The following is a 12194-nucleotide window of genomic DNA, read 5'->3' on the forward strand; positions in this document are numbered from 1 at the left end:
GCAGTCGAGCTTGCATTTTATTTATCATCAACCTCTCAAATGTTTTCATGATACAGTGAAGGAGATGTGGTCTAATTTTAAGGGTGCTAAATAACCATCAAAGAAAGTGCAACACTGACCTCATCAAAACACTTAGAAAAAGCAAATGGGTAAAAATAGCAGCCTCTGGTTTGAGATCAGTGTCTCATTTTCCTACATTGTTATAAAGCAGTGCTGCCAGCTTTCAGCAATGCAATAATTACAACTGGCTAAAAACTTATGTGTGACATAAGACATTTTGTTTGACACGAAATGCACTTTTGGGCAAGGTCGAAGCAGCAATCCTCAAACATGGCAGCAGGTTTACTCTGCTGAGGAATTCGATCCAGCTGAGTTACGACCCCAGGTGAACCAGTTGCAACCTGCAGCGATGCTCAACGAAACTACTTCAGCAAAGTCTCTCTGTTTCAGGTCCTATGGCGGGGAGGTCTCTGGCATCTCATCCCAGCAGTGTCAGAGCCGCACACGCATACAAATAAATAAATAAATAAATCATCTGCCCTACAGTTCTTATAAAGGGCAAACAGTTTCATGCAAACTCAGTGAGGTAATGCCTTATTAGATTTTCATTTAGGTTACAATGTTGGTCTTTAACGATCATGAAAACAAGATAACCAGGATAAAACTTACTTTTTAGCCTTCATTTTTGCTACAAAGCTCTCATTTTGTCTTGTGTTTTAAAGAAAGCACACCTCTTCTCTTTACAACGAGATGCTTCGCCACTGTACTGAAAGTCCAAATGGAAAGATCGTCAAGAAGATCAATCCATCCGTGGTCAAGAAAATCCATGTGGAAATAAAAGTCATAAAAGCTTTCCATACATGAACCTGTGGAAGGATCATTAACAGTTGCTGGCAGCTGCTTTTCATCTCCTAGAGTCGCCGGTTGTCTTTGCAAGTGAGCTTTATGGTAAAAAGCACCAGCTAGTCTAGGCCCAACTCCCTACTTGACAACCCCCCTGCCTCCCTCCATTACCCCCTTATTTATCCCCTGCAAAAAGACAAGTCAAGTTTAACAAATGTATAAAGATTGACAAAAGTTTTTGCCATACTCGAGCAACCCTACATGACCAATTACAATTAAACATATACACTGACCTGATATATTTACTAACTACAAATGCTTTTCATGTCAATTCATGGCATTTAGTTTTAAGCCAGACATGTTATCTCAATACAGTGTACATGAAAGTATCATAGACATGTCACAATCAGCAGATGACCTGGTGTGTTGCAAAGTGTTGGCGCGCAAACACCACAGGGACTTCCTGCTGATGATTATGGGGTTGGTAAAAAAGCTGAATGAAACAGCAAGGAGGGCCAGCTTGACAAGGAGAGACCTGCCAATTATACGCAAGTAAAATATGTTGCGGGACTCCAATATACACTCAGTAATCAAGTAGGCTCTCGTTACAATGGTGCTGCAGTGATTCATTCCAGACTGGAATTCAGCTTTATACTTGCAGTTCTATGTCAAAGGTTAAATTTAGATTTATCTCCCGCGCGAACATACAGTGTTATGAAGCGCTGGTTCCTGCTGTGTCAAGTTCAACACCTTTCATTGTAGTCAGGCACCACACTAATTCTTGTCAGCTCTTTGACTCAAAGGGTGGCTACAGTTTACTCTCACGGTCCCCGTTTTGCTTCACGTAGTTAATAACTTCATGAGGAAATTATATTTCGTCGGCTTTCTAAGACTGCAATGCTGTCAGAGAAGACAATCATTTATCAAATTTACGAAAAATGGCAATCAGAGGCTAAATAAGAATATACAGTCTTTCATGTGGTCTGTACAGTTTCCTTGTTTGATTTTAGACCATGTTCTGAAATATTAAACAGCGATGTATAATTAGAAATTATACACAAATATAACTCTTATAGTGAGCAGCAATTAGGAATGAAGATTAGGAACAACAAGACACAGTCAAACATTCAAAAACGACAGTCTGAAGACTGTTTGGGCTGAACAAAGAACAATAAAAAAAAAAAAATAAATACTAGACTGTCTACATTCATGTCCATGAATTATTAAATTAATGTATTCAGCATTATGTTAGAAATGCATGAGTGATTATGCAGCTCCTGTAAGTCTGCCCTGAAACCATAACAAAGAACGTCAAAGCCCTGTGCAACCTTTTACAAGAAAAGTGACCTGAAAGCAGACTTGTAAAATGGGCTGCAACTGCTGGGTAGGAAGAACCTGTTTCAGCCTAAATACTGTGGCGTGCGCACACACACACACACACACACACACACACGTTTAAATTAAGCTAACATTCTAGAATGGGGTTTATTTATGATATTCTCATTCCCCCAGTAACTCTTTAGCTAGAACTAGTTTTGTGAATGAGTTTAAGCAAACAAGCATCCCCTATACACATCAAAGTCCCTTTGTGCCATGTATTGTTACGTGTTACACGCAAAGTTTGCACTCACAAGATCCTGCTTCCTGTATATCCCAAGGCCATCTGTCGTACACAACAAATTAATGAATTAAATATCAAACAGTTGGACTTTAAAGTAATTTTGATTGTTGTCTTTAATATTCAAATCACACTGAAGGCTAAGTTTTTAACCAGTCAAGAAATAATAATAATAATAATAATAATAATACACTAAAGCTACCTAACAGCAAACGATATCCCTAGCACTCAAAGGGACCCCAATTGTGTTGCTTTTGATGGTCAGGTATATGTCAATGCATTTAAAATCGCTTCACATACTGTACCAAATCTTAACACACTTCTACTTAAAATTACATGCAAAGGTTTTGCTTTGTCATCTGTGCTTATTTTTCTAACGCTTTTAGACAACATGCTATAAAGCCCCTCCAAAACCTCACAATATGTTGAAGTACTCACAGCACTGTGCATTCCAGCTTATCACCAAAATATGTAATCCTAGATAGTCTTTATCTAACAGCCATCAGATCTAGAGGTTATTATGCAGGCAGATCATCTAGCTGGGCGTATTTGAGGATTAGGAGCCTCTTAGTAAGTCACTAGCCTGGACCTTTATCGTGTGGACTACCAGAAAAGGGAAGATCTTTAATGCAGAAATCGACATTTAAGGTTTCTACAGGCCTGATACACAATCGGGAATTAAGTAGACTAATAATCAATATAGATTTCACTTTAAAAAGTGCATTATTTGGGCATTTTTGTGTAACAGGTAAACTATGCATGCTTGTCAGAAATGAAGCTACTGTCTTAGATATGGAAGTTCAACAAGAGATGATGTTTATTGCACCTTTATCAATAGCAGCATAGCTCCACTAGCTCACGATAGGTGCTTGAGACTGAATGTGTTGCTCTGTGCTTGATGCAGATAAGCTTTCAGTTGTGATGTGCAAAGTTATGCAGGTAGGACATGAGACCACAGAATGGGGACGGCATCAGAGCCAAATCAGCACATTTTAAAATAAATTTGAATCGAAAACAGTCTACAGAAAAACAAGTCAAATGTGGGACCAGATACAGTGGGGCAAAAAAGTATTTAGTCAGCCACCGATTGTGCAAGTTCCCCCACCTAAAATGATGACAGAGGTCAGTAATTTGCACCAGAGGTACACTTCAACTGTGAGAGACAGAATGTGAAAAAAAAAAAAAATCCATGAATTCACATGGTAGGATTTGTAAAGAATTTATTCGTAAATCAGGGTGGAAAATAAGTATTTGGTCACCTCAAACAAGGAAAATCTCTGGCTCTCACAGACCTGTAACGTCTTCTGTAAGAAGCTTTTCTGTCCCCCACTCGTTACCTGTATGAATGGCACCTGTTTGAACTCATCATCCGTATAAAAGACACCTGTCCACAGCCTCAAACAGTCAGACTCCAAACTCCGCCATGGCCAAGACCAAAGAGCTTTCGAAGGACACCAGAAAAAGTATTGTAGACCTGCACCAGACTAGGAAGAGTGAATCTACAATAGGCAAGCAGCTTGGTGTGAAAAAATCAACTGTGGGAGCAATCATCAGAAAATGGAAGACATACAAGACCACTGATAATCTCCCTCGATCTGGGGCTCCACGCAAGATCTCATCCCGTGGGGTCAAAATGATCATGAGAACGGTGAGCAAAGATCCCAGAACCACACGGGGGGACCTGGTGAATGACCTGCAGAGAGCTGGGACCAAAGTAACAAAGGTCACCATCAGTAACACACTACAACGGCAGGGAATCAAATCCCGCAGTGCCAGACGTGTTCCGCTGCTGAAGCCAGTGCATGTCCAGGCCCGTCTGAAGTTTGCCAGAGAGCACATGGATGATACAGCAGAGGATTGGGAGAATGTCATGTGGTCAGATGAAACCAAAGTAGAACTTTTTGGTATAAACTCAACTCGTCGTGTTTGGAGGAAGAAGAATACTGAGTTGCATCCCAAGAACACCATACCTACTGTGAAGCATGGGGGTGGAAACATCATGCTATGGGGCTGTTTTTCTGCCAAGGGGACAGGACGACTGATCCGTGTTAAGGACAGAATGAATGGGGCCATGTATCGTGAGATTTTGAGCCAAAACCTCCTTCCATCAGTGAGAACTTTGAAGATGAAACGAGGCTGGGTCTTCCAACATGACAATGATCCAAAACACACCGCCCGGGCAACAAAGGAGTGGCTCCGTAAGAAGCATTTGAAAGTCCTGGAGTGGCCTAGCCAGTCTCCAGACCTCAACCCCATAGAAAATCTGTGGCGGGAGTTGAAAGTCCGTGTTGCTCGGCGACAGCCCCAAAACATCACTGCTCTCGAGAAGATCTGCATGGAGGAATGGGCCAAAATACCAGCTACTGTGTGTGCAATCCTGGTAGAGACCTATAGTAAACGTTTGACCTCTGTTATTGCCAACAAAGGTTATGTTACAAAGTATTGAGTTGTATTTTTGTTATTGACCAAATACTTATTTTCCACCCTGATTTACGAATAAATTCTTTACAAATCCTACCATGTGGATTCATGGATTTTTTTTTCACATTCTGTCTCTCACAGTTGAAGTGTACCTCTGGTGCAAATTACTGACCTCTGTCATCATTTTAGGTGGGGGAACTTGCACAATCGGTGGCTGACTAAATACTTTTTTGCCCCACTGTATTTAGATTGCAGCCATCCTAGACCTCTCCAAATGAGATGACGGGGTGTCCCTTCTTCTTCCAAAAAGACAGAAGGCCTAGGTTCTATAGCAGAATAACATGCTGTGCTTATCAGGAGGACAGCAATGTGTCAAAGGCATTTTTGCCCTCCTCTCAGTGGCCAACTGCAAGCATCAGGCACAGCTGAGAATCTCATGTTTGGGACTGCAGTGAGATCCACAGCAATTATGTAATGTGTTAAAATGACTGATGCTGCTCTGGATGAAAAGAAACGCAGCCACCTCACATTATCATCATCTTCCACTACATAGTCTGAAACTGTTCCATTACAGATCCATGAGCCTGAGTATTTCAAATTGCTAAGCACCGCCAGAGAGTCTCTCTCTGTTCAGTCTGTTATGCAACTCCCACTCTGTTCATGCAAATCCACCAACACAAGTGACTAGCAACCCTCGAGTCGTCATGGAGACGAGGCAAGATAATGTTCATAGACTTTAGGGCAATAATGAGGGTGTGTAATGTCAACAGAGCATGGGCATTGTAATGTCCAGCTCTGACATGTTAAGCTAAGCTGAATCCTGTCACCTTGGTCGGGGGGGGGGGGTCAGAGATCCTGAGCGCTAAAGAAAAAGTTCAGGTGTAGGTCAGCGGGTAGATTTTGTTGTGTGAAGCAACAAGCCCCTCCACTCTAATTGCTTCAGTGGAGCTCAGTGAGCACCAGTCAGCTGGGCTTTGGCATTGTATAGGGAAAGTCAAGCCAGAGAGGGAATGACTGAAGGGGAGGGGTTTAGGTGACAGCTGAGGAATGTCTTCTCTGCTCCCTCTTTGCTATGGTTTCCAGCGGCCGTCATGTGAGGAATGCACGGGCTAGAACGACGGGACTTGGAATGCGACAGCTCTGGGACGAATTTAGCCAATGTGATCTGGAATCTCAGCTTGTCTAAGGGATTCCTAGTTCACTGGAACATCCCCTCTCTACCCTCAACCTGCATCCGTGCAGTCTGTGTTTTGGGTGAACCAATCTGTCTCAGTAAATCACGTTACAAATTCAAATCAGCTATCGAAACACTAATGTTTCTCTAATAGACTAGAGGAGTGCCAAATATCAGTACCCACCAAGGTCCTTGAGGTGAAACAGGACAAAAATATTGACAATGTGATAAATTGAAGAACCAGTCTTAAATCTCTGGAATGGCTCAAAGACTCAGAAGATTTACCCAAATAATATCAAACATGTCTGATATTTACATTTACAATTGTGTCTTCAGGAAGAGTGAATGAATGAATGAACCTCAAATGAAGTTAATGCCTATACACTTCAAGTCCCACAGCAAGTATCACTGACACTCTAGCCCTTAAGGCTAATATTATCTAGAACACTAGTAGTTAGAAATACTACCGAGTTCTCACTGAAGAACAACAACCCATGCTGGTCTTGTCTCACCAACCATTTTCTCAGATTCAGTCAAGCTTCTTATTTTTGTTTTGTTTTGCAGTGCAAAGCATTGCCAACACCCCAGCAAGCTGTTGCAACAAAGTCTCCATTTGTTTACATCTGCATGAGGTGGTATATCGCTTTGTCCGGCATGGTAATCGCAATAAGAGTTGCGTAAATATTTTTAAATCTTGCAAAATGTGCATATTTGAGGTTTGTGAGAAGAAAATATGTGACGTTGGTCCTTATGTTTGTGTTGCAACTGAACTTCAAAGTCCTTTGGACTGAGCCTGGCAACAGTGTGACTTTTCACCTTGATGCTCTTGCTTGTACACAGTCATAGTGAGATCATTGATCATCATCATCACTGCTCAAGCATCACCTTAAGAAGTCTGCAAAAAGACATTGACGTGTTTACAGGTTCATCAGCAACAGGTCATTTTTAAAGAAACACAAGGTTCATGACTCACAGAGACAACCTCTTGCCTAAATGTGAGATTATACTAGAGCTGAACTACAAAGCAAAGCTACAGACTGAGTCATACCCAAACTTAGTATCATCTACTGAAACCCAGTTAGGAGAACTTGTGTTGGCTGTGGTGGTATTTATAAACCTGCACCGGTCACCAGTGATCAAGTCCTCATGCAGCAACATGGCACATTTCATAACAAAGAGAGAGGTCACTCATTCACGAGGATAGCTATTATCTGGAAGGATTTTTTTCTTTTGGTCCATCTAAAATGTAACAAGAAAAGCCACACAAAGACATTAAGACAAAAGAGGCGACTGACTGTTCAGCTCATCTTTAAGAAACTTAACAGCAGTTTAACCTTCCATCACCCCTCCTCAGCTCCTTGGTAAAACACCAAACCTAGAGATCACATGGCCTTTAACACACACACACACACACACCTCGTCTCCAGAGATGGTTATGTCCGGAGAGCCGCACTTCAAATTCTTTCCTCACTCAAGTTCATCTCTGGACATCAGCCCAAAAAAAGGCAACATTTCCACCCAATGAGTTTGTATTGAGGGGTTCATGCTAATTCCAGATTTCATTAAAGCAGACTACGATCTTGAAGAAAGGTCAATTTACCAGCAGGATTAATTAATGAAAAAAAAAACAAAAAAAAAAAAAACAACAACAAAAAAACTAAAACCCAAAAACGTGCATGAATCACATACAGATAAAGCTGATGACCCATGCCTTAAAACCTGCTTTTAAAACTTTTAATCTGTGCAGTGGCCTAAGTCTTGGAGAACAAACACACCATGGGAGCAAGGTGGTGCATAAAGCAGTGCTCATAATTACTAAGACGAGACATGTGGACATGAGTAATGAAGTGACATCACAGGAGATCTATGCAAGTATAAAACATTTAATGTGAATATTTTTGTAAATCCTTACATCATGTAAACACTATCCATGCTAGTGCAAACAAGATAAACAAATGCTCGTTTCCACTAGCATTATCCTTTATTTCTTCAAATTAAAATACTCCAGGATGCAATACGTAGGGAGAGAAAAATAAAAAAAATAATAAAAAAATATAGAGGGGCAACCACAGTTTCCCTCTTCAGAGGATGTTAGCTTCAATGTTTAATATGAAATAACCCGAAATGTAAACAGCACAAAATGCTGTCAATTAAAAAAAATAAATTGGATAAATAAAAACTCCACTATGGTACATTACAAATCAAAGAGAAATGGTCTGCTTTGATGACAGTTTTTCTGCTTCCCTGTGGCTCATCATGTAAAACACATCACCCTCTTTTACCTGAATCTATAAAGTCTCTGTAAAGGGAAGAAGGAGACTTCATTTTCTGAGATCAGCAGCAGACTTTCCAGTTTGAGTGTTAATAAACATGTGGAAATTATCTGACTCTGTAATATGTTCGACAGCATGTTCTAACTTGTGAACGAAGGTCAGGTTAAGGTTGATCTTTTTAAACCAAATACTTCTGCCCCTCTCCATCAGCCTATCACAGCAGTTGCGCCATCACGCAAAAGGCGACAAACGACTGCAGGATGTTGCAGAGAACAGTCCTGGTGCAGAGCCGCAACTCAACAAGAAGAAAGAAGAAGCTGCACAAATCACCTTTGGAGAGAACTCTGATGTCAACACAGAGCCAACTGGTTGGCACACAATATTTCTGATGTTTTCTGCAACTCTCTGGATCCAGATATCCAGCGTTACAGTTTGGCTTAATGAAAAGCTGGAATGGAACAGATCCTGATCATCTCACCCCAGCAGCCTCACAAGCACTGAAAGTGAGATCAGTTTCTGATTGGACTGATGTTTGCACTGTTGACTGTTTCAAGACACTGCAAAAATCCTGGAAGGGGGGGATAAAAGTTTATTTTCCAGTGGGAATGAAAAATTATTTATCAGAGGCAGAAACATGCAGTCAGAAGGGGGAAATCCCCCAAACCGTTCACCCTGCTTATTTCCACCAAAAAGTAAAACACTTAACTACAATGTTCTTGGTACAAAATAAGCAAGATATCTTTATAAAAGTGTCACTGTAAAAGCTAACAGTATACCCGTAATCACTTGATCCAATAAGCACAAACTGAAAAACGATATTAAAATAAATGTACTTCTTTAATGGTAAAAGCTACCTCTGAAGCAACAGAAACAAATTCATAAATTACACGACCAGGTTCTTTGTTATTTACGTTTTAATTCTAGTCTAGCTTTTGCACACCTCACTGGACTTAACCTGGTCACAACTTTCAGTAAGCTTACTGCACCAACAAGCAACCTACTTCCATCACTGGATCCATGGTGGTTTATAAAGCTTTTAAATCAGGCTTTAAACCCCATTTGGACTAAAACTACCTCACACAGCCTAAAACCCATCAAGATGAGGTGCCATTTTCAGTTTATCGGCTGTGGAAGTACAGATGCTAGTGAAAGTAGCTACCCCAGTTAGCGGGCAAATGACTAGCTTGGCACGGTTAACATCCCGGTGTAGCAAAAGCGCTAACGACACAGGCGTTTCCGATTAACTATACACAAAACAGCATAAAATTATGAGGCCCATAATTTACCACTGACGCCGTTTCTCAGGTCAGTTAATGAATGAATTAACTTCAGCTAAAGCCCCACACAGCTAACGACATTTATCTTAGCATGCTAAAGTACGTTAGCAGACACTCCGCTGGGCTAATACTGCGCTGTTACCATTCATTCTTTCCTGGCAATTAAACTAATATGCCCACTATTAATGAGGGACTGCATTTTTTAAGTCAGAGTGACAAACAAACATTGTTTCGCAATCGTAACATTAGCCTGTATCTGAATGACGTTGTATCTAAAGCTAGTTAGCAAGGTAGCTTCTGCTTCCTCTCCAGAGAGTAGCCACAGTCAAGGAGGAGGGTTTATCAACAAAACGACTTTTACTGCTAACCAGGTAGCAGCCATCTATTGCTGGGTTCATTCTGCACGAACACCATTTATATTAAGCTCCAAACACACTAAATAGGATCCGACAATAATAAATTGACCACACAGACACTTGTCTGGCTTGATTGTATTTACAACATAAAACCGAGCCAATGTTTCAAATCGAAAAATGCAGCAGTACTGCAATTAGACTGCACCTACAGACTCAGGCTAGTTTATGGAGGCATAAAGTAGAATTAGCCCTGTAAATTAGGTGTTTGACTCTGCTGCTTCTTGCCACTTATACTCAGACAAGTGTTTGCATAGTTAGCGCGGTTTACCAGTTAAACAGCCTCAGGAGGAAGCCAACGGATTCATCCCTTCTCTGCGTCGAGAAGGACGAGTATGCTAGGTAGGTAAACAACGGGATGAGAATGGCTTCCATTTGACAGGTGTACCAGGGTAAGCTTTTGCTAGCAGCCAGTCGATATTTATGTCTAATGGTACCGGCTGCTGACATAAACCCACACGGCAAGCTAACACAAACCTGGTGGAGGGCGGTGAGACCGTCTACATTGGCGTAGTTGATGTCAGCGCCCCGGTCAAGCATTCGGAGCACCTCCTCGGTATCGCCGCTCGAACAGGCGGCCAGAAACACGGCGCCATCATCGAACTTCACCTTCGTCTTTTTCTTTTTCAAAACAGGAGGCTCCTGGTCCGTTTCCGAGCCAAGCCATCGCTTTAACTGTTCATTCCGCTTCTGCTTGGCGTCCGCCATCTTCATCCCCCTCCTGTCTCGGGCTTCTTATCTTTCGCCGAGAGAGGATATACTTTATAGTGCCACTATCCCACAGCGCAGTGGGGCGTGGGAAGGGAGGGCTGGGGAGGAGGGGGAACTGAGAGAGAGAGAGAGAGAGAGCGTCTGGATTCCCGTAACCTCGCGAGAACTGAAGCCCAGGAACTGCAGCATAACGTCATCATCAGCAGATTATAAAACAGAGTGAGTGAGCGAGCAAGCAGGGTAATCCTTATAGACTGTGCACACCAAATAAGACAAAATTACTTTAAAATATTGCATAACCTTTTGCGGGGTGTCAAGAAGTTTCAAAGAGAGGCTCTCTAAGGTGTAGTAGCTAATATTTTTTGACCACCTCTAGGCTATTGTTTGCTGTGATATAGCTGGGAACACAGAAGTAACTTAAAACCATATGTCAGTGAATGTACCTGCAGCAGAAAACAGTGTTATCTGTAAGAACTACCAAATCTTCCCACCTTCTTCGTGCCATTGGTGAAGGAAAGGAAAAGGAGGTCTGAAACAGGGACGTTTCCAGGATTCTTTCAGTGGGGTGGCACATGCACCCACAACATCTTGCTTTTGTCAATACATCATAGACATAAGACATAATCTCTCCAGTGTGTCCTGTCTTTTTTAATGTTGTATTATAACTAGCAATCATATCAATTAACTTGTGATTTACAGACGTCACCCTTTCTTTTCATTTGAGGAAGCAGGAAGGATTTTATTATGCTATCTAAACAAACATACTCTTTGCAGATGTTTTCCACTTCTTGTGGATGGTTCTTTTAAAGCATTTTGTACTAAAGGTACTTCAGAAGGTGAGCCAAAACTTTCAGGCACACCTGTCTTCTCATACTCAGGAAAGAGCACGTATCTCATCTGAAATACCATCAGTTCTCCTTTAAATACATAATATATATTTAAATATTTAATGTCAGATGAATTTAATTAGTTTTAGTTTTTGCCACACAAGAAAGCAAAAGTTCTTGGCCACCTACACATTACACTTTCAGGAACTGCCTATCCTTGGAAACCTATGAATACCATGAATTTCTTGGTGCACATTGTGCTAACATTAATGCCACAGGAGGTATGCAACTCTGCACTATGCGCCACTGCAGTTGTAACTTTTCACTGATATGACTTATACTTGATCACACAAAATTCAGTAAATCTTTGCAATGACCTGTTCTTGCACAAATGTCGTAAAAGCAGTCAGAATTGCTTTATACACCTGTGGCAATGGGACTGAGCGCATCTGAATTCAAAAGAGGTGTGGCCCAGTACATGTGTCCATATAGAGTAGTTGCACAACCAGATAAATGACCTCTTTTTAGCTCCAAAAAGACATACAAGGTACTTTCCAAACTGTAACCTCCACAGAGCCATGTGTTCCAACGTCAGTACCCTTCTCCATTACTGCTGGTTACTGCTATTGCTGCAGAA

General features: G+C 41.3%; 1 protein-coding gene across 12 annotated transcripts in view; it reads right to left on the bottom strand.

Moving 5' to 3' along the window:
* ppp1r12a (protein phosphatase 1, regulatory subunit 12A) overlaps window positions 1-10826 on the bottom strand; it is a 62566-nt gene extending 51740 nt beyond the window's left edge. For all 12 annotated transcript variants that reach the window (XM_085437460.1, XM_085437459.1, XM_085437456.1 and 9 more), the window contains exon 1: window positions 10497-10826. In XM_085437460.1, the coding sequence (XP_085293586.1) occupies window positions 10497-10733 (237 nt within the window). In that variant the 5' untranslated portion in view covers window positions 10734-10826. The remainder of the gene's footprint in view (window positions 1-10496) is intronic.
* Window positions 10827-12194: the final 1368 nt, after the last annotated feature.

The sequence above is a fragment of the Copadichromis virginalis genome, linkage group LG17 (assembly GCF_057382275.1).
Source record: "Copadichromis virginalis isolate Kocher_CV1m ecotype Utaka linkage group LG17, C_Virginalis_male_GT1.1, whole genome shotgun sequence".
NCBI lineage: Eukaryota > Metazoa > Chordata > Actinopteri > Cichliformes > Cichlidae > Copadichromis > Copadichromis virginalis.